General features: G+C 40.4%; 2 protein-coding genes across 3 annotated transcripts in view; one reads left to right on the forward strand and one right to left on the reverse strand.

Annotated features, from left to right (window-relative positions):
• VWA1 (von Willebrand factor A domain containing 1) overlaps positions 1-11110 on the forward strand; it is a 212419-nt gene extending 201309 nt beyond the window's left edge. For both annotated transcript variants that reach the window (XM_073602888.1, XM_073602889.1), the window contains one exon: positions 2722-11110. In XM_073602888.1, the coding sequence (XP_073458989.1) occupies positions 2722-2789 (68 nt within the window). In that variant the 3' untranslated portion in view covers positions 2790-11110. The remainder of the gene's footprint in view (positions 1-2721) is intronic.
• A 5015-nt stretch (positions 11111-16125) lies between these two features.
• LOC141111005 (uncharacterized) overlaps positions 16126-23650 on the reverse strand; it is an 87791-nt gene continuing 80266 nt past the window's right edge. Inside the window, exons 3-6 of the mRNA XM_073602891.1 lie at positions 23284-23417; positions 21113-21959; positions 19272-19445; positions 16126-17092 (exon numbers count right to left, since the gene is read on the reverse strand). Coding sequence (XP_073458992.1) covers positions 16927-17092; positions 19272-19445; positions 21113-21945 — 1173 coding nt within the window. The 5' untranslated portion in view covers positions 21946-21959; positions 23284-23417 and the 3' untranslated portion in view covers positions 16126-16926. The remainder of the gene's footprint in view (positions 17093-19271; positions 19446-21112; positions 21960-23283; positions 23418-23650) is intronic.

The raw sequence follows: 23650 nt of genomic DNA on the forward strand, positions 1-23650 counted from the left end.
AGAGTGATGGGAAGAGAAGAGTTTGGAGAAGGAAAGGAACTGCTCATGATTCAAAGCATACCACCTCATCAGTGAAGTATGGTGGTGGTAGTGTCATGGCGTGGGCATGTATGGCTGCCAATGGAACTGGGTCTCTTGTATTTATTGATGATGTAACTGCTGACAAAAGCAGCAGGATGAATTCTGAAGTGTTTTGGGCAATATTACCTGCTCATATTCAGCAAAATGCTTCAGAACTCATTGGACAGCGCTTCACAGTGCAGATGGACAATGATCCGAAGCATACTGCGAAAGCAACCAAAGAGTTTTTTAAGGGAAAGAAGAAGAATGTTATGTAATGGCCAAGTCAATCACCTGACCTGAATCCGATTGAGCATGCATTTCACTTGCTGAAGACAAAACTGAAGGGAAAATGCCCCAAGAACAAGCAGGAACTGAAGACAGTTGCAGTAGAGACCTGGCAGATCATCACCAGGGATGAAACCCAGCGTCTGGTGATGTCTATGCTTTCCAGACTTCAGGCTGTAATTGACTGCAAAGGATTTGCAACCAAGTATTAAAAAGTGAAAGTTTGGTGGATGATTGTTAATCTGTCCCATTACTTTTGGTCCCTTAAAAAGTGGGAGGCACATATACAAACTGTTGTAATTACTACACAGTTCACCTGATTTGGATGTAAATACCCTAACATTAAAGCTGAAAGTCTGCAGTTAAAACACATCTTGTTGGTTTCATTTCAAATCCATTGTGGTGGTGTATAGAGCCAAAAAGATTAGAATTGTGTGGATGTCCCAATACTTATGGACCTGACTGTATATGCACTTAAATTGAGCACCTTTGTGAGTACATTATATTGATTTTAATAACATACATGAAATAAATGACGAGGAGGTCGGAGATTAAACCAGGTTTGTAATTGTGTTTTGGCTAAGTGCAGAAGTTAGCGCAGCACTGTGCAGTTTAATTTTGGTCAGAGTAAGCAAGTCCTCATTAGGCATTAGTCAGTCTTTGGCCAACAGCACCATTTATCCTACCCCCATTTCAGTTCCAGCAATGTACTTGCTGGCTATAGAGGGGTAAACCTTGGGAATTAGCCCTCTAAGCTTTTGGAGAGATTCAGTACAATATGGCCACATCTTTTTACCTGAACGCCTCTTTTTTATCAAAATGTCAACCTAAAATTTTATGCCAGATAGCAACTTAAATAATTAAACCCACAGGAAGCCACTTCCTATGGGGGCACTTGCGTGAGCTCTATCCAGAGCTGCTTTGCCTGTGACAGCACTGCTCAGCCCCGCCTCCCACTTTCCCATCACAGAATTTGATTGACAACAGCCAATGGCTGCCAATGCTTGCTCTCTGTCCTGTGAAGAGGGAGAGAGGCTGCTGTAGGACACTGCGCTGGATCGAGATCGGGCTCAGGTGAGCATGGGGGGGGGGGGGTTGGGATCCTGCGCACAGAAGGTTGCTTTACCTTAATGCAGAGAATGTATTAAGCTAAATAAAAAATATTTAAAAAGCTTTTAAAACCACTTTAAAGTGGTTGTAAACCCACTATGTAATTTTCAGGCAATCCCCAGTGTTCGATAATGCTATGTGCCCAGTGTGTGTGCTTTAATTTAAAAAAATGCCGTTCTATACCTTATTTCAGAGCGGCGCTCACGTGACAGACCGCCATTCCATCTCCCAATCTGACAGCTACAGTGGAAGGGGTTGAGAATCCCCTGCTAAAAGTCAGTCGGGAGGAGAGTGGCGAGCGGTCACGGGAGCGCCAATTGGTGCTCTGAAATAAGGTATACAACTGCATTTTTTTAATAAAGCACACACACTGTGCACATAGCATTATCGAACACTGGGGATTGCCTGAGAATTACAGTTATTTTAGCAGCAGGAAGGGAGGGGCAGGCACTGACATGAGCTGACAGGCGGGAGGGGGGGGGGGTGAGGACAGAGGAGAGACAGCAGTTGACAGAGGCACATAAACTGACCACATTGTCAGGACTCAGCAGCCATGATAAACGTGGTCAGTTTACAGAGGATAGGGCAGCACCAGGCAGGATCAACCAGGTATTTTAGATGATGGAATGAGCCAAATTACACAGCACAAGCACTGTGCTGTTATTCATGCTTTAAAGGAACATTATCAATTTTTCTTTCTTTTTTTTTAGGGTAACAAATTCTTTAAGTAATCCCAAATTGTTGGTCTTCTTTTATTTATAAAATATAAATAACAATAGTGGCTATTAAATGCTGCTAAAAGAAAGCTCTGTCTGTTTAATAGATTATATAAAATGTATTTAGGTACACTATATATATATAAAATGTATTTAGGTACACTATATATATATAAAATGTATTTAGGTACACTATATATATATATAAAATGTATTTAGGTACACTATATATATATATATATATATATATATAAAATGTATTTAGGTACAATATATATATATATATATATATATATATATATATATATATATATATATATATATATATATATATATATAAAATGTATTTAGGTACACTATAGCATGACTAATTGTCAGTCAAACTAACTCAGCACTGAAAACTGAAATATGGCCTGGAAACAAAAAAGGTTTAACATGCTGGTATTGAGTTGGTTAAAAAAGCACAAATGTCCAATGCATTTTTATATCGGGTATAAATTCAGCCTAAAACAACTATAAAATGCAGTATATATTTCTGTCTCCCTAGGAACGGCTGCAAACAGTTATTCAAGTCTTCAGACTCCGCTTAATGGAAAAAAACCTGTGGCCCAATGAGCATGGAAACCGCTGAATCAGAAGAAAGCCTATTGTATGTTTACAAACCGGAGTGGATGAGCTTAAGCATTTTTCTCTACATGGGATGATTTGACTTGCATCCCACCGGTCAATGATATATCATGTGACCACCTTAAACCTGTGCTTTTTATTCATAACCACTTTGAAAACTGTTTCTAACACAATCATTTAATCTTCATACAACAACCAGGAAAGGGTACGTGTTAGATTGAGTGAAGATTAAGAGGGGAATAAAACAGGACTGAGCTCTTGAAAATGGGTCAAATATGGCTGATAACACTGCTTCTTCAACAAACAACCATGATTAATGTTATTTTTTTATGTAAATATCAGCAAAAAAAGGAGACAATCTGTTACGAAAATGGTATCTCCTCTGTACAGGGAATTGCTAACAAGGTTGGAAGAAAAGACTGTGCTTGCAGAATGTGCAGGAACAACTTCACAGGATTCATATGTTATCATTTTAAGTTTATTTAATGAGTGAAAAGTGCAGTGATGTAGTAACCTGTGGCATCCAATCAAAAGCCAGCGTCCAGCAGCTCAAGGTGGATCTAATTAACAACAGTTGTTTGTGATTGGTTGCTATAAGTTAGTGCAGTGTGATCATTGCTTTTGGCTTAATTAATTGACCTTGATGTTTCTTATTAGAAAACTTGAAGTATTATATGAAAGCTCATCTCCAGGGGAAGAACATGAAACCTCTTCCACTCTCTCTCCTCCCCACTGTTTATATTGTATTCTTTAAAAAAAATCTACCTAAAAGCCCTAAATACGAACCAAAACCTCTGGTCACATAACAGGACGGGTCCCAGGTCTTCTTTTTTATGCTCTGTAGTGTGGGAAGGTCCAGTCTGCAGTGCCCATGTTTCTTCCTGATGACATGGGAGCTGCTCATTGGCTGCCACAAGTGTCCGTCACCAGGGCCTCGCAGAATTCAGAAGCATTCCAACTTGATGTTATGATGAATGGTGGACAGTAGACCAGCTGACTTAGCAGTGGAGAGCGAAGACACCTTCCAGTCCATTGGTCACCTCCAACCAAAGAGGCTCCTGGGGATCAGATGACAGTTACTTACCAAAAGCATGGTCACATAACAGGCCTAGTCCCAGATCTTTGTTTTACTGTTCTTTGGTGTGGGAGGGTCATGTCTGCAGTGTCCATGTTTCTTCCTGGTGACGTGGGCAGTGCCCATTGGCTGTCACAAGTGTTCATCACTGGGTTCTTGCAGGATTCTGAAGCATTCCAGATTGATGTTAATAGTGGTGAACAACAGACCAGTTGGCTTTGCAGTGGAGAGTGATGACCACTTCTGATCAGTGGTATCCACCTACAGAGGGGGCTCCTGGAGAATCAAGTTTAAGTGGATTCATAAAAGTTTTTCTGGGTCATTGAGGCATTTACAAAACCCAGATGCAACACTGAATTGTCTGGATGAGGTAGGAGTAAGGTATTATACAATGAGGGCAAAGTGCAGTGGTGTAGTAACCCATGGGATCCAATCAGTTTTCATCTTCTAGCAGCTTGCAGTGGATCTTGTTAACAAAAGCTGTTTCTGGTTGGTCGCTATGGATTAGTGTACTTTGATTATTGCTTGTTGTGTATTTAATTGACCTCCATGTTTCAAGAAAACTTGAAGTTTATCATGTAAGTAGTGAAAGAAGACTCATCACGAGCTTTAGTCTTCCTTGGCCTCAGATGTTTAGAAATAACCATCATTAACACAACACAGAGCTTTAAAAAACACAAGGCAGCATTCATTTATATGTATTTGCTCTTTATAGTTTGTAGGAGCAAGTAAAGAATCTGTAACATTCACAATCATTTCTGCCACTTTTTAAAATGAATTAAGGGTTTGCTATTGGTCATTACATACATGTTCTTGTTATTAGAACAAATACCTACCTACAGCGCCTCTTTTGGAGACAGCTGTGACATTTGACCCATATAGAGAAGGTTAAGCGAAGTGGTGTGGTGTTGGCTGAAAATTGGCACATTTTGGGAGGAATTTTAAAATTTGTGGGCTTATTTATCCAGTAGTTTTATAGGTGTTAGAAGATATATGAACACGCTTTAAAGTTCCTAAAAAAAATTCCTACATGCTGGAGCTAGTGAAGCTCTGTCCAAACTTTAATAATTTTGGTGAAGAGAGGTTAGAATTACTGTTTTGAAGCTAAACTCTAGGCAAACATACACAGGCTACATATAATAACACAGTGGGGTTGATTTACTAAAGGCAAATAGTGCAGTTGCACTCTACAAGGGCAAGTGCTCCAGAGCTTAGTAAAGGAGGTGAGGCTTCAATTTGAAAAGAATACCCAATCACATGCAAGAAAAAAAAAATAGAATTTTTGCTTACACATGATTGGATGATGGAAGTCAGCAGAGCTCTCCCTCATTTACTAAGCTCTGGAGCAACTGCTCTTGCAGAGTGCAACTACACTTTGCAAAGTGTACAGTCTATTTGCCTTTACTAAATCAACCCCAATGTGTCCCAAGCGCTTGATCCTATGGAGAACTGCACTGACCAAGAGTCAATCTGATGCGCCGTCAATAGTACATACAGTAACCATAAACAGATAGGATGACAGCACTATCTGGATGGGAGTGGCTGACTGTAGTCTCTCATATATAACCCAAGCCAATGATAAAGGCTAAAAGGCAAAGTTTATTGTACACAGTACAAAATTGTACACAAAGTAAAATTAAACCCATGATGGGTTATACGATACCCTGCAGAAGGGCTAATGTCCACTGGGTCCGTTGGGCTGGAGGACAGGATGGTGCAGTGTGGCATGTGGCAATACACCGCTGTGAGCAAGTCCCAAACGCTCAGGAGCCGAGCCGGAGTCCATTGACTCTCCCCAGTGCCGTAACCGCGACCTCGAAACGGAAGCGGAGAAGCCAATTGTTGCCGATGTGACCAGCATGGAACGCAAATAGGGTCTGTTGCCATGACAAAGCGATTTTTGCACGCATGCGCTTTGTCAAGTCTATAGATAAAATGATTGACTTGCATCCCACCGGTCAATGATATATCATGTGACCACCCTAAACCTGTGCTTTTTATTCATAACCACTTTGAAAACACTTTGTTTCTAACACAATCATTTAATCTTCATACAACAACCAGAAAAGGGAACGTGTAATGCCCCGTACACACGGTCGGACATTGATCGGACATTCCGACAACAAAATCCTAGGATTTTTTCTGACGGATGTTGGCTCAAACTTGTCTTGCATACACACGGTCACACAAAGTTGTCAGAAAATCTGATCATTCTGAACGCGATGACGTAAAACACGTACGTCGGGACTATAAACGGGGCAGTAGCCAATAGCTTTCATCTCTTTATTTATTCTGAGCATGCGTGGCACTTTGTGCGTCGGATTTGTGTACACACGATCGGAAATTCCAACAACGGATTTGGTTGTCGGAAAATTTTATAGCCTGCTCTCAAACTTTGTGTGTTGGAAATTCCGATGGAAAATGTGTGATGGAGCCCACACATGGTCGGAATTTCCGACAACAAGGTCCTATGACACATTTTCCGTCGGAAAATCCGACCGTGTGTATGGGGCATTAGACTGAGTGAAGATTTTTAAGAGGGGAATAAAACATGGGTCAAATATGGCTGATAACACTGTGCTTCTTCAGCAAACAACCACGATTAATGTTATTTTTTTTATGTAAATATCAGCGAATAAGGAGACAATCTTTTACAAAAATGGTACCTTTTAGCCTTTATCATTGGCTTGGATTATATCTGTTGAGAGACTACAGTCACCCACTCCCATCCAGATAGCACTGTCAGACTACATATAATGCAGCTGTTTTACCTGCCAAAGGATTTGTAATTCCGTCCATACAATTCCTGAGATTTTCACAGCTCTGCAACATTGCACAGCTTTGGCTGGAAGGCCGAAGACTTAATTGTTCCCTCTTATAGTTAGGTGACACTTACAAGTCTTGTCCTTCCCCAGAGAGAGCAGCAGACTGGTGAGCCCATCTCTGGTATATTACTCTCTCCTCCTTTTAGAATATCCCTTGTACTGCAGTACAGCTGACCAGCTCCTTATGCTGCCTCTCCTTTCGCAGTCTGAGCTCTGCTGTACAGGGACTGCAAGAGGCTAATACCAGGTCAAATTCAGGTACTTACACTAGTTGCATTTGAAAAATACATGTAACCACTTGCTGTTCTATACACATATATATATATATATATATATATATATATATACACACACACACACCCACACAGCGTCAGGATCAAGTTATTATAGCAGGATAATGGTGAAATCTGATTGGTTGCAGTTTGGAAAAAAACTCCAAAAACTGTCAAATTTTTCATCCTGCAAACAGCTTGCGTCTATACAGCTGCCTGATAAGACAGGTACTGTTTGGGAGAGCAGACCGCTGCTCTCCCAAATAGTACCTGTCACTGCCCAACATATCACAAGGGGTGTTGTTCATCCTTTGCGATAGTAATAAAGTTGAATAAGAAAAATGAGTGCCAATAAGTTTACATACCCTGGCAGAATTTATGATTTATTGGCCATTTTTCAGAGAATATGAATGATAAAATAAAAACTTTTCTTTCACTCATGGTTAGTGTTTGGCTGAAGCCATTTATTGTCAATCCATTGTGTTTACTCTTTTTAAATCATAATGGCAACAGAAACTACCCAAATGACCCTGATCAAAAGTTTACATACCCCAGTTCTTAATACCGTGTATTGCCCCCTTTAACATCAATGACAGCTTGAAGTCTTTTGTGGTATTTGTGGACAAGGCTCTTTATCTTCTCAGATGGTAAAGCTGACCATTCCTCTTGGCAAAAAGCCTCCAGTTCCTGTAAATTCTTGGGCTGTCTTGCATGAACTTCATGTTTGAGATCTCCCCAGAGTGGCTCAATGATATTGAGGTCAGGAGACTGAGATAGCCAATCCAGAACCTTCAATTTATTCTGTTGTAGTCAATGACAGGTCGACTTGGTCTTGTGTTTTGGATCATTGTCATGTTGGAATGTCCAAGTACGTCCCATGTGCAGCTTCCTGGCTGATGAATGCAAATGTTCCTCCAGTATTTTTTTACAACATACTGCATTCATCTTGCCATCAATTTTGAACAAATTTTCTGTGCCTTTGTAGCTCACACATCCCCAAAACATCAGCGATCCACCTTCGTACCTATCATCATAGGCCTTGTTGACTCCTCTCCAAATGTAGTGTTTATGGTTGTGGCCAAAAAGCTCAGTTTTGGTCTCATCACTCCAAATGACTTTGTGCCAGAAGGTTTGAGACTTGTCTCTGTGCTGTTTGGCATATTGTAAGTGGGATACTTTGTGGCATTTGCGCAGTAATGGCTTTCTTCTGGCGACTCGACCATGCAGCCCATCTTTCTTCAAGTGCCTCCTCATTGTGCATCTTGAAGCAGCCACACCACATGTTTTCAGAAAGTCCTGTATTTTACCTGAAGTTATTTGTGAGTTTTTCTTTGCATCCCAAACAATTTTCCTGACAGTTGTGGCTGAAATTTTAGTTGGTCTACCGGACCGTGGTTTGGTTTCAACAGAATCCCTCATTTTCCGCTTCTTGATTAGAGTTCAACTACTTTTTCTTACAGATCCTTTGACAATTCTTTTGCTTTCCCCATGACTCAGAATCCAGAAACGTCAGTGCAGCACTGGATGAAAGATGCAAGGGTCTGTCAGGAGTCCAGAAACTCATTGACCTTTTATACACACTAATCACAAGCAACCAGATCACAGGTGAGGATGGTTACCTTTAATAGACATTCAAACCCCATTGTGTCAACTTGTGTGCATGTTATCAGGCCAAAATCACCAGGGTATGTAAACTTTGGATCAGGGTCATTTGGGTAGTTTTTGTTGTCATTATGATTTAAAAAGAGTAAACACAGTTGATTAATAATAAAGGGCTTCGGCCTTGTGTCTTGTGTTATCATTCATATTCTCTATAAAATGGCCAAGAAATCATCAATTCTGCCAGGGTATGTAAACTTATGAGCACAACTGTATGTGAGATACCACTACGAGTGAGAGCAATAATTCCACACCAGAGGTCACGTTGAACTCTAAGCTGGTAACCCTTAAAGGCTTTTAAAATATTGCCTATGGAGAATTGTCAGGTACCATAGTTTGCCGCCATTTCATGGGCGTGCAAAGTTTTAAATCTTGACATGTTTGGTATCTTTTTACTCTGTGCAACATCATCGCTTAAGTTTTACCAAAGAGTTGGGTAATTATTTGTGTGCACTAAAATTCATTTAAGTGTATTTTTTCTTGAAAATCTGTATTTATTAAACAGCTGCACAAATATTATGTGACATAAAAAAGTGCAACAACCACCATTTTATTCTCCAGGGCCTCTGCTTTTAGAAAATATATAATGTTTGGGAGTTCTATGTAATTTTCTAGAAAACAAAAACTGATATTTCCATGTACAGGTATGTGAGAAATGTCAAAATTAGCCCAGACAGCATGTATTAATGAACACAGAGTTGCATGAATATATGTCTGTTATATCTGAGAGGAGTTCAGCTTCAATTGCTGCTTGTGTTCCGTCAGATTAGGCGACCTGTCAGAATTGGTAAAGGAAGTGACGTTCTGTTGCCGCCATCTTGCTACACCCTGCACTCCTCCACACTAATGATACACTGAGAAGGGGGCAAGCGGACATCTTGTTACACCCACCGGAGTTTTGCATTTCACAGTTATTTTTAACAGTAAACTGAGCTTATAAGGTGAAATACAGTATTTAGAAATCCAACGGATTGTTTAGATGTTGAATTTTAAAAGCAGCGGCAAATCTGCTGATCTCACAGGTTTGCTAATGTGACAGAACACCTCTACTTTTATAATTCAACATGTAAACAGTCCGATAGATTTCCAAATACTGTATTTCACCATATATGCTCCATTTCCTGTTACACAAACCGGAGTTTTGCATTTTATAGGTATTTTTAACAAGATGTCCACTTGCCCCCTTCTCCGTGCATCGTTAGTGTGGAGGAGTGCGGGGTGTAGCAAGAAGGTGGCGACGGAACGTCACTTCCGTTACCAATTCTGACGGGTCGCCTAATCTGACGGAACGCCTGTATCTATGTTGGGGAAAATTCTCCTCACTTCCTATTTTCCTTTGCACCTTCTGACTTACTTAGGCCCCTTTCACACTGGGGCGGTAGGGGGCGTCGGCGGTAAAACAGCGCTACCCCCCGCTGGCGGCCGAAAAAGGGTTAAAACCACTCGTATAGCGCGGCTATAGCCGCGGTATTGCCGCGCTGTCCCATTGATTTCAATGTGCAGGAGCGGTGAATACACCGCTCCTTCACCGCTCCAAAGATGCGGCTGACAGGAGATTTTTTTCTTCTCCTGCCAGCGCACCACTTCAATGTGAAAGCCCTCGGGCTTTCACACTGAACAAACAGCGGAGGCTGTTTTGGGGCGGTTTGCAGGCTGTATTTTTAGCGCAATAACGCCTGCAAACCGCCCCAGTGTGAAAGGGGCCTTATACTAGTTCTAGGGCAGTGAAACTGAACCTTTTTAAAGGGCATGTAAAGTCATAGTTTTTTGATAAATTAGGGATTGAGTAGATTTTCCTGCCCCAGAGACACAGCAGGATGTAAGAGGAGATCTCTCCAAAGGGTGGGGATATCCCCACTTACCCAATGGAAGACTTGCCCTCACCTCCTGTTCCTCCAATAACTCACAAATGTTGGATTTCCCATCACTTTATGTATCAGAGAAAATGGTCACCAGGACCAACAGAGATGGAGACATGGACAAAAATAAAAACTTGACAGGGGTCAAGCCATTTAAAAAAAAATAAATAATAAAAATCTGACTTTACATACATTTTACCTTCACAATGATGGATATCACTTGAGCCAGCATTCTGCTCAGGAGTCATCCTGGATCTGAGGATTCTCACACAGATGTTGTGCTTTGTGATAGATTTTCTTTAAACATGAGCAACACTTTAAAAAAAAATTGGTGCTATGTATATTAGAATTATTTGTCTTGACAGCAACTTTAGGCCAAGGGTGTCAGTATTATTAATTTCCCATAATGAATTTTAGATGTGTGAAATGCTTTTCACCGTTCTATAACAATGCATCTAGAAAAGTGTTGAAATCTTACTTCTTGGTTTAGCATTGCTAAGTTATAATGAGGACCTGTCACTGTTTTGTACGTTGTAAGTAATAGTGCTGTAGTGCAGCTTTGTAACTGTACTGCAGTATAATTGGCAAACACAAAAATAAATATGTCTGCTCAAAACTGTATTGTCTATCTGTGTTGTATTTTCTGAATGGCTAGCAATATGTACAACATGCTAGGAAATGCTAGGAAATGTTACAATCACCAGCTTATGTCTTGGTCTTCCAGTAGGCCAACAGACATGCAGGCCCACACACAAATCAAATCTGGTGACTGTCTGGAAAGTATACTACACCTCAGTCAATTGACTTTTCCCATGGCATCTTCTGACCAGGATGTATGCGGATGAGGTTAGGAGTCGATTATCTTTTACTGTCCATACTGAACAATAGACTTTTCATAGTCATGCACTTTTCAATTTCTATCATTCAGCCCACGGTCTAAACCTCAAGGCCCACTAGGCCATTTAATGTGGCCCTCGCACCTCTCCTGCAGCTGCAGCGCCCACCTCATCTCTGCCCCCCACCCCTTGTCTCAGCAGTCGGCATTAACGAGGAGGACAGAACTCCTCCTACAGATCTTGCACCTCTCTGTGCAGTTGCGGCGCCCCTTCGTCACCGCCTCCAATGGTCTCAGGATTCAGCAGACTCCAGCCCTCCTCTGGTCCTTCTCCAGACCCTGCACTTTCTGCGTCCTAGCTTCTTCCCGGCAGCAGCAGCACAAGGTAAGGGGGGTGCACTGCGATGTAAGAGAGGGTGGGGGACTCTTGAACTTCTGATGGAGGGACGACTCTTGACACCTGCATGTGATTATTATGAGAATAGTACAATTCTATGCCAGTTGAAAAGGCGGGTCGCACACCGCTGGTACCATCCACAGATTCCACCACAAGAAACTTTATTGGAGACTGCTTAGACAAAACAATACTGTATGTCAGAACCATGTTCTGTCTAAGCGGTCTCCAATAAAGTTTTTGGGTGGAAAATATTAGCAGTGTGTGACCCTTGTTTGCAGACCTGCATCATCTGCTACACAGACACAACCAGGCCTTTGAGGGAGGGCAACCATAATACTGACGTGATTTGCGATGCAATAGAGTTTGACACCCCTGATTTAAATGAAAGAAAATCAACAGATCCACTCTGTTTAGCAAAATTGGAGGCATGTATGGCAAGCTTTACTTCACTAGAAGAATGAAAGATTTTTGGGCTTTGGGCAACAGAATAATGCATTCTCACTCATCATGTAAGCTGTGTTTAACATTCCCTAACTGAAGAGGAAGAGTACTTTAAAGCTGAACTAGTTGTTTAAACATTCACAGTCCAAGCTGGAAAAGGTCCCGTATATGAGCCTTTGTATTTAATAACTGGAAAGAGCCTCCTTTAACCACCGGAACATCCACCAAACGTTTCCTGTAGCTGCTGATCAAAGATTAATGCACAGTTTGGTCAATCAGCTGGGATCCAGGTTTCCCCATCGCTGAGGTCGGCCATTTTTCTGGCTGTCATGCAACAAAGTTTGACAATAATTCTGACTTCATACCAGACTGCTGCCATCAATGGATAGAGGGGCTCCCTGCAACTAATGTCGGGGGCCAGCAACTTAGGGACCAGATAACCATTTATAGCCACTAATAAAGTGAAACGTCATGTCCCAGCTTAGAGAGTAACTCAGTGGGCATGCTCATCCACGCTCCCTAACATATAGTAACCCTGCCAGCAGTCTGTGGAACTTGGCAGGGGAAATTTCAAGAGTAGATGTCCTGAAGCCCTGGTGCCCAACCTTTTGGTACTTTGCAGACTCTGGCAGTCAATAATAGGAGCATGCATGAGGCTGTAGTGACAGTGATCTCTAGCAGTCTTGCATAGCCTGTCCCCAGTCTCTAACTGACTCTCCTAAAAAATGTCTTCAGTCTTCAACTACTCCTATTGTATATCCAAAAAAGTGACCCACACCATCATTGCTGCTCTTTAAATTTTGTCTATTGTAGAAGCCACAGTGTACAGGTCAAAAATAGAGCAAATTGACACGCTTCAGCCTACTTGGCTTTAGTCATAACTTATGACTAAGGCTGTGTTGGCTGAAATGCGTCATTCACTGTATTTCTGACCTGTACACTGTGGTTTCTACAATGAACAAGATTTTAAGAGCAGCAATGGCGGATCACTTTTATGGATATATACTACAGCTGTGAGACTGCAGATCGGGTACCCGTGAGCTTTATTGATGCTGGACTGATTGGGCAGCAGCACTAAATATTTCTACTTTATTCTTGTTGTAGGTCTGCAGTTTCTGATTATTTCATCTTGTATGTTTTATTCCTCTTCTAAGTCTCTGATAATCTTCTCTCTCATACTAAACATTATGTGCATGTGGTTTTTACAGCTGTCCGGGCCACATTTGAGGTCCTATACCATGTACTATAAGTTGACCACAATTGTCTTAAAGCAGTATTAAACCCAAAGGCAAACATTTATCACATTGCAGCTTACCAATTCTTAGATGTAATGGCTGTATTCGTTTTCTCTTTTCAGACTTTCTTTAGTTTATTTTCACTTGGTGATCCAGCCACGACGTCAGATGTAGCAGTTGATACTGACAGGGGTGCTTATGATGATCAGCTTTTATTTATTCATGCAATACCTTTATCCCAATTAGGAAAAAAGAAAACATTTTTTCTGAAACTGCTTATAAATTATTAGCTGGAGTTTGGATTTAGTATTTTAGTGCATCTAAATCTGCTAGTACACAACACTCCCCTCCTCCCAGACTGACAATGCTGCTGTCCAAAGATGCCCCTGTTCTCATTCATTTAGTGTGGGGCACTCTAATACAGGTGGTGTGTTACTGGCCAGACCACAAAGTGAAATAAGGGAAAAAGCATATAAAAAAAAAAAGAAAAGAAAACTAATATAGCCACCACATCTAATGATTCAATGGAGGGGGTGGTGCTGCTCTAATCCAGCAACAAAGCAATGTTAAACACTGAAATTCAAACGATCCCAGAGGGATAGGAGGCATACCACTAGCATAAATAATATGGAAAGATATAGTGTGACATCATATCTATACTATACAATAGAGATAGAGGGTTGGTGCTGCGCACATACAACAGAAGGACAACACGTTGCTAGAGGTAGCAGTACACAATGGATAGAAGTAAGTGGGACTCTAAAACAGATAAAACAATCTCGGGGTTAGTTGCAAATCACTGAGTATAGATAAATAGGAGGTAATAGTATAGCATAAGCTATGCAATGTATATATGAATGATAAAGTGCACTGGTGCAAACATAAAACCAAAAGAGGCTAGTGGAAATGTGCTAACTATAAATGTGCCACAATACAAAAACTGTGTAATCCAATCAAATGTGCAAAACTCTGCAATAAATAGACATTCATGTGCCAATGTGCAAAAATAAATAAATAAATGATACACCACGGCACACAGCACATAGACTGCAATGCAAACGTGCCTGCTGAAAAATATATATACCAAGAAAGTTCAAATCATTCCTTGCTGTGCAAATGCTGCAAAGCAATAGTGAAACATTCCAATGTGCAGGTATTAATGTGGAGAGCTTGAGTGAAGGAGGGGTGGTGTCTTCTCTTTGTGCAAAGGATCACACACTAGTAAACAGTGGCCCCTTACCTTACAGTAATGAGGTAACGGCATAGAGTAGGTACTGGTAATGACTGCCTCTTCTTATAGTCCTGGGTCAGAGTGTGTTCTTCAGGGACCCTCGTCCCTCAATGGGTATAGGGGGAGTAAGAGAAGCAAAGGAGGTACCAGATAGTGTAATATCGTTTTAAAATACCAATAGGTTTTATTTAAACAGCAAAGGGGTACTCGCATAAACAGCAGAGTAAAGAAGCATTTGTCTCCAACGAGCTCGTAAGCCTATGTCAATATCGAGTGCCTGTCCCGTCCCTACGCATGACCTCACACAACACGTGACTTCATCAGGTGAATGTATTGTGGCACATTTATAGTTAGCACATTTCCACTAACCTCTTTTGGTTTTATGTTTGCACCAGTGCACTTTATCATTTATATATACATTGCATAGATTATGCTATACTATTACCTCCTATTTATCTATATTCAGTGATTTTCAACTAGCCCCGAGATTGTTTTATCTGTTGTTTTAGAGTCCTACTTACTTCTATCCATTGTGTACTGCTACCTCTAGCAACGTGTTGTCCTTCTGTTGTATGTGTGCAGCACCAACCCTCTATCTCTATTGTATAGTATAGATATGATGTCACACTACATCTTTCTATATTATTTACGCTAGTGGTATGCCTCCTATCCCTCTGGGATCATTTGAATTTCAGTATTTAACATTGCTTTGTTGCTGGATTAGCGCAGCACCACCCCCTCCATTGCATCTTTCTGATCTTTTGGGTTTGGTTGTACCCTATTCGGTGTAGGCAGCTTTTCCATTTACTCTGTCTCTCTATACATGATAGCGCAGGAATAATCACTTTACACTTTCCACATCTGATTGATAAGCTGCAATAAATTATATGTTTGGTTTTGGGCTTAATATTGCTATAAAATGTTTGTAAAATCAATTTCCCTTAATTTTGGCTATACATACTCCTTTATCTACAGACTTTCCTATCATTATATTTCAAACATTACAGAAGAAGGCATCTATGATTTTAAGTTAGTTTATTTTTAGTACATTATTATATATTAGGACACTCACAAATCATACTAATAATTTTCTGTAAGTAAAGTGATAAAGCACATAAATTATACATGAAATAAAGGGATCTACGTTCATTGATTTAGTGTGTAGAAATCTATGATGCAGTTTTCTGCATCCTGGAAATGGTCACAATTACAGTTTATATTGGCATCCTTAAAATATAACTAAAGGCAAAACTTTTTTTGTTAGAACACCTGTCAGTTTTTATTGCTGTTTGTGCCCCCAATAAGGAGATTCACCCTCTCTATTTGTACTGTTTACCATTATAATTGAGAGTGAAAGTAAAAGAAAATCTCAAAGTTTGGGTTTTCCCCAGAAAAGTACTAGAGGGGAAACCTTCCAATTGGAGACACTAGTTCTGGTGACCTGGGGGTCCCAAACAGATTCCCTTAATTTGAGGGGATTTTCTTTTACTTCCTGTTTTGACAATGGGGCAGGAAGTGAACCTAAATCTCCTCAGTGGGACACAGATTGCAAAAATAAACCACAGATTATAACCCACACAACACCCAATATGATAGCATTGTCAACATAAGCATTCAGATGTTATGTTTCATGCACAAAAAAAAAAATGCTTTCACTTCCCTGTATCTCTTGAATAAGCCCTACTGATATCAGACACATTCATGTGGATGATGTAGAAGACGTTCATCCACAGTGAGGTGGCTATGAATAAACTGCAGCTTAACCACCCAAGAAATTCATCTGTCACAGGATCCAACCTGGAGGCCTATTGGATAGATCTTCACCTGGAAATGGTCATTTGTGGGCATGATACACCCACTTTGGAGTCCAGTAAGGATGGATATGGGACAAATTTTCCCTGCGACAACAGCAGTCACTTATCTAGAAATAGCTGTGCTCCTGAGTAACTGCAGTAAAAGAGATCTTTGCTGAGATCCAGTTTTTGAACCAGAGATTCTGACCCAGTAGTAGCTTGAGAAAACATTCTATGTAAGCGAGTGATTTGTAGTAGACCAATGCCATGGATTACTGCAACCAGACACACAGCCTACACTCAACAACCCTGAGATCATCTTTACACACACCAATCTCAACTCTCTGCAATCTACACCCCAGATATCATCAGATACTGTATTACAGTCCTTGAGACTTGTATTTAGCACACCAATTTTTTTTTATTATTTGTACAATTTCTTTTTGACTATCCAACAGCATTCCACACTGTTACAGTAAAGAGAAGCTACATTGTTTCTCCATTTACACAGGCTCTAAGTGTGTAATCTTTAGGTGCTCCTGAAAATCTCTCGAGGCAGCAGAAAGATCCTCTCGGTAATTAAAGATTGACTGGTAATCCTTGCTGCTCTTCAGCAATTCATTATTCTTGCGAGCTTCATAATGGAACTGTGAGCCTTTCATCTCATACCTGCAGGACAGATGGAAATTATGTCATTTCTTATCAGAATATTTCTGCATTCTTTGTACATTTTTGGTGCTATGAGCTTCAATTTACAAAGCAGTACTTTGCAAAATCAGGCCGTTTGTACAGCAAAGATTTTAGGGCCCATTTACATTTCTGAGTTGCAGTAACACATGTTACATGCATTGCCATTTATTTTGAATGGCATCCCAAAGCAGGAAGACCTGAATAAAATAATGGGATGGGCAACTACATGGCAAATGAGGTTTAATGTTCAAAAATGTAAAGTCATGCACTTGGGGGCTAAAACATAAACGCAAACTACTCATCAGGGGGAGAACCTCTAGGTGTCCTGGTAGATGACAGACTGAGCAATAGCAGGCAATGCCAAGCAGCAGCAAGCAAAGCCAGCGGACTATTAGCTTGCATAAAAGGGATTTACCGGGCATAAAACTATAATCCTGCCACTTTATAAAACTCTGGTTCGGCCACATGTGGAGTATTCCATCCAGTTCTGGTCACCAGTCCTCAGGAAGGATGTGCTGGAGGGAGTCCAGAGAAGGGCAACAAAATTAATAAGGGGACTGCAGGACTTCAAATTACAAGGAACGACTACAAGCACTACATTTTTTTCTCCCTGGAGAAGAGACGCTTGACAGGAGATATGATAGTGATATACAAATACCTCAATGGTGATCCCAGAATAGGAAAAAAACTTTTCAGTCTCAGGGAGTGTAAAAGAACATTTTAGTGAACACAACATACAGGGATATGGGAAATGATTTTCGACACTGAGATACGTACACCTACACAGGTTGAACTGGATGGACTATTGTCTTTATTCAATCTTACCTACTATGAAACTAGAAGCACCTCCTTTGCAGCACACCGTAATGCATAATAGGGAGTTGTTGTGTGTTGTGTTGCCAAAATGGTGCATTTCCACTTTATGGTACATTAGGATGCATTGGTCTACTGGTGTCAGTTTATTATCATAACCAGCATACAATAACAATGCAGAGCAAATAAGGAGTAATTATCCCAGAAATAGCGATAATCCCCAACTCATCAGACAAGTGTCCAAATGAACAAGTCCAGGGGTACAAAACAGCATATCCGCCATTTCTTTTTTTTAATGAATTTGAATGTTAGATTTAAATATTAATTTCTGAGTTTGCACACCTATTGGACATATTGAACATTATGAAGGGGTTCCATTCTCTAGGCTGGATTTTGAAGAATGTATCAGGAGGAGCTGTAACACATATACTGCAGGTGGGTGAGAACACTTAAATCTCCCAGGCAGACAGGAACAGTTCCAGTCATGTTATTTAAAGTGGAAGTGCAACAGAAGTTCCAGTAATAACCTCCATCATCTCTAGTAGTTTGCACTGGTGCTCCACGAACACCAGCAATATTTATTTACCACTTACCAGATGTCGGTGCCATCTTAGATGCATGCTGCACCTCTGTTGCTGAAATTATGGACTCACCTATCATTTGCATATAAAGACATTTACCCGGATGTGCACACCATTTCAGAAGCTCTCTTAACTATTATGTGATGTGACTGGAACTCTCACAAGACTAGTGTCTGTACATGCATACATTAGTGCAAACTGGTATTGCAAACTCTACATTCTGGCAGAAAATGTGAACTGTGAAAGCATTATGTACAACAGTGCAACATGCAAAACTATTTTGTACCTACTTCCTACTGTGTTATTCCTGCTGGCTTGCAGGCAGCAGGGTCCAACATGACAAGTAGGGTGGCCTGCCCAAAAGTGGTAAGGATGGCTCACTTAGGGAAAAATTGTGTAATTTTTAGTGGGCTTGTCCCATTGTGCACCCACACAGGGCACAGGGCTGTTACAAATAAACAAGTTAGTCCTTGCACCAGCTACACCATGCTGGTTTTTAGATTTTTTTTTACCTCTCACTGTGTCATTTGAATGCTGCCCATCTCACTTGCAGATCATCCTACAGAAGGTTCCAAGACATTCAACTTGACTTAGTGCAATCTGCTTATTTAGCAAAATCCCCCCTCCCCCCCAACACCACAGAAGAGAAGTAAGGTAGGGGCAACCATGTTTATTTTTATTGAGACATCCCCTGCCTCATAACAAAAATACTTTTTTTAACGTTTTAAGCAGAGAAACTCCCTAAGACAGGTAAGGAATCTTACCATTTAGGCTTTGGTCCTCGGGTACGCTCCAATTCTTGCTGTCTTTTGAGCTCCAGCAGTAACTCCTCCTCCACACGAAGACGCTCTAGTCGTAATCGGGTCAGCTCTTGCTGATAGGGAGATGCCTCCACTACAGAAGTCCCCACGTCTCTCCCAGCCAGTGTCTTCAAGAACCTATCCAAAAAATTGTGTATTGTGCTTAACAACTTCAGAAAATTACAGCACAAAGGCATTGTATATCAGCACACAATAAAAGATGATCCCAGAAGATCTCAATTTAGATACATTTTCCAATATATAATTTCTAAAAGTCTTAAATGTTCATGGTCGAAAAGTCATGTACCTGTCAGTCGTGCATGCTCAGTGACAAACACAGGTGTACTTTAGCGGAAAAAAAAAAAAACAAAACTACCAAAAATCAAAAATTAGTACCTTAAAAACTTTGTATTCTCCAGGACATCGGTTTATACGGCCTGGCTTTGCAGACTTCTGATCAGGGTACTGCCAAGTACCAAATATCACTATTTTTGAGATAGCACACAACATTTTGGTTTAAGTTTTAAAAGTTTCTCAACGAATTATACTCTACTTATATAGGATTTGCTATATTGTTTTTCACTTATTCCTGCGGTCTGTGATTAGGTTTCTAATTTTATTTGTCCGCAGGAATTTGAAAACTTACCATTTATATCAGGGGTCTCCAAACTATGTCCCGCAGGCCAGATTCAGCCCTTTGCTTTCCTTTAACTAGCCCTTGGAGCACTATTCCTCATAATGCCACCAACCATGGGGCATTGTTCCTCCCACTAATACCAATGATGGAGAATTGTTCCCCCCACTGATGGCAAGGCATTTTTTACTCCCACTGACCACAGTATGTCCCCTATAAAGTCTGAAGGACAGTAAACTGGCCCTTTACAGATTGGAAACCCAGGGTCTACGTAATGCATTCCTTCTGTGTATACTATATTGCTTTATCTTATCAATTCCTTTGAATGTGTCCAATAGAGGTGCGTGGCTTTGTCAGCATTGATATTGCTACTTTATGCCCATCTCATTACTAGTAAAGACTCTTTTTTTTTTTTTTTTTTTTTTTTTTTTTAAACTCACTTTGGGGTTGATTTACTAAAACTAGAGAGTGCAAAATGTGGTGCAGCTGCGCATAGAAACCAATCAGCTCCCAGGTTTTTTTGTCAAAGCTTAATTGAACAAGCTGAAGTTAGAAGGTGATTGGATACCATGCACAGATTATGTACTTTCCCGTTTTTAGTAAATCAATCCCTTTGCATCCTTGGAATTGCAAACCCATTGATGCTTAGATGTTGTACATGTACTGGGACCCAGTTACAGGGAATAGCCATGCCAGGAGCCTGTAATAAGATGGAGACAGAGAATGTAAATTATTCTCTATGGCTGGGCCCTGTGCAAGTACAAAAAAGGCCCATGGCACTACACAATGTAAATAATCATCTGGTTCTGGCCATGGCTGTGAAATTGCAGAGATGACTACATCCTTTGATATGGAGGCAAGGATGGGTGGGTAAGTATTTTTTTTTTCTTCACTACTCTCCCTCCCCTTTCAGAAACATATGCAATGCTACAGAATTTTTTTTTTGCATTATTAAAAAAAATCTGTATGAGATTATTACCAAAATTTAAGATGGAATCCCAACTGACAGTACAATTTTTTGCTAGACAAGTGGAAAGTGAATGTGAAAGAATATCAGAGTTGGCAAACAAAAAACAAAATGCTACAAATGTTAACAGTTTCACTGCCAAGGTCTGTATAATGAAAATAACGCATCTAAATGTATTACTGAATTTTACTTCAAGCAATTTACCTTTCACTGATCTCTTCTGCACTGGGTGCTGTTATGACAGATGACGGGATGCTATAAGGACTCCAGGAGTAGCTAAGACTGCTTTTGGTTTTCCTTGGAGGAGTAAAGGACCTTGCTGCCAAAGACCCTGGCCTGTAAAACCGTAAGCGTGATTGCCTGTTGGAAGATGATGTCTTAATGTTGGATTTTATTCTTGGTGGTGGCTGGCCACACGCATTGGCTTTAGCAGAGTTTGGCCTCCAGATAGGTTTTGGGGATTGAGAACGTGATCTAAGATATCTAGATTTCTTGGAAGAAGGAGAAAAAGAGTGTGAACGATCAAATGACTGCGATCTTCCTCGTACTATCGAAACTCTGGTTCTCTCAGGGGATCGAGAACGCACAGGAAATCTTGGAGGTAAAAGAGACTTCACACCAACTACATGAGGAGCACCAAGCTTCACTGGAACAGATTCTCCATATGCAATGTCTGATGGTGATATGTAAGAAGATTCCATTTCTGAAAACAGGCTGCCTACCATGCTGACTGGGCGGCTTTGAGAGGACTTTGAAAATGTTGGGAATCCTGAACTATGTACTGCAGAAAAACTTTCATGAGGTTTAACTAGGTGGTTTGTCTTCAAAAACCATTCAGAGCTTGAGGCAGGGTCTTGACCTCGATCAATGGAGTCTCCAAAGGATGGACTGCTGATATGCTTTGGCCATTCTGGCATGTTTGTATAGTCCGACTTGGTTTCCAAATTTAGACTAGAGGCCAGGCTATCTACCTGAACCTTTAATTTCCTTAAATTGTCCTCAAGGTCATCAATGCTAATGTTCTCTTTGGCGTACATAGACAATGTGTTACCTGCAGTTAATAAAAAGCTATTAGAATATGGCAGTAGAGGTTAATGTAATCCAGGGCAGCTGGAAAACATACAATTGACAAAGCTAATGTATTTTTTTCTAGGATGTATAATATTATATAGTGATTTATATATTTTTTTATTTCTTTCTGGTGAGGAAGAAAATATTTTTCTTTGTATTTGGTCAAATAAATAGAACATATTGCAAATAAATGTTCATGTGCAACCAGCAGGTGGCGCTTTAGGTTCCTTTTTGTGTTTTCCAATTCCTCCTTACCTCCTGCTGTAAAAAGTTTGTTGTTTACAGAGCACAGCAGCTCAAGATGAAGTGTTTACAAATAAATGAGTTAATGATATATACCCCCCCCCCCCCCTTCCCTCTATTTTCCTGAGATTTGAATCAGACAGAGTTAGCCTAAAGGCTCTCTTTTAAGTTAGCCCATAGTGTTTTTGCAATGAATTATCATGTATTACAAAAAATGATATATATTAAAATAAAAAAAATAAAAACAATAAAAAACATCAGTTTAAAATATTTAAAATCTTTTTAAAAACAATGTAACATAAAATTGACCCAAAATCATCATAGCATTACCCTATAAATTGTCTAAACGAAAGACTGTGTTAACCAACATCAAGAATAATCAAAGTAGTTCTAAGGCTCCATTCAGATTTGTCATGCGACTTTTGATATCAATGTCGCAAGACAAGTTGCATCTCATTCATTTCAATGGCACCCAAATTGGTGCAACATAAAGCCGCAGCCTGCACTACTTTGGTGTGTCCTTTGATGCTACTTTGATCTATAGAATGTGAAGTTGGAACAAAATCGCACCAAAAGTCGATGCAGTAATGTAAATGGAGTCTAAAGGCTTTTTACCTTCATACATTCTATGCATGAAGGTAAAAATCTTCTGTATGCAGCCCCCCCCCCCTATACTTACCTGAACTCGATCTCTATCCAGCGATGTGCACAAGAGCAGAGGATCTCTTGGCTCTCCCTCTCCTCATTGGCTCAGACATTTGCTCCCGCTGCTGTCAATCACAGTCAGTGAGGAGGGAGTGGATGGTGGGGCTGAGCCACGCTCTGTGTGTCTTATACATAACTGGGCGGGGGGAGCCAGGAGCGGTGGGGGAGGACAGGAGAAGAGGAGGATTGGGGCTTTTCTGTGCAAAACCATAGCAGGTAAGATTAACATGTATTGTTTTTTTAAAAAGGCTATGAACTGCTTAGACAGTTCTTCCTTTATTGTATTAATAAGTAAAGTATTGTTGAAGAAATTGCACAAAGCTTTTTACAGACTAAAGCAACAAGATGATACTTGCCGTTGGTGTCATTTGGTATAGGTTGTTGGCCATGGTTAGAATGCACTCTGCGATTGATGGCAGACCCTTGATAACTGAGATTATGACTGCTTGTTGTCTTCTGTGTATTACTCAGGAACTCATATGGCTTCTCACTAAAAGGAAACAAAAGAGGTATTGATTATTCGGGCTTAGGGGTTGGCACTTCTTGAAGGACTAGGGTCCCTAGTTTGAATCCTTGTTAGGACACCATATGCATGGTGTTTGCATGTTCTCCATGTTCGTGTGGGTTTCCTTCCACCTATACATTCACATGTTCACCAATAAAGGTCACATGCGATAGGGTGACACAACACAGAAGCACAATTTGGAGACCGTTGTCATCTGA

Source organism: Aquarana catesbeiana, linkage group LG10, assembly GCF_042186555.1.
Source record: "Aquarana catesbeiana isolate 2022-GZ linkage group LG10, ASM4218655v1, whole genome shotgun sequence".
NCBI lineage: Eukaryota > Metazoa > Chordata > Amphibia > Anura > Ranidae > Aquarana > Aquarana catesbeiana.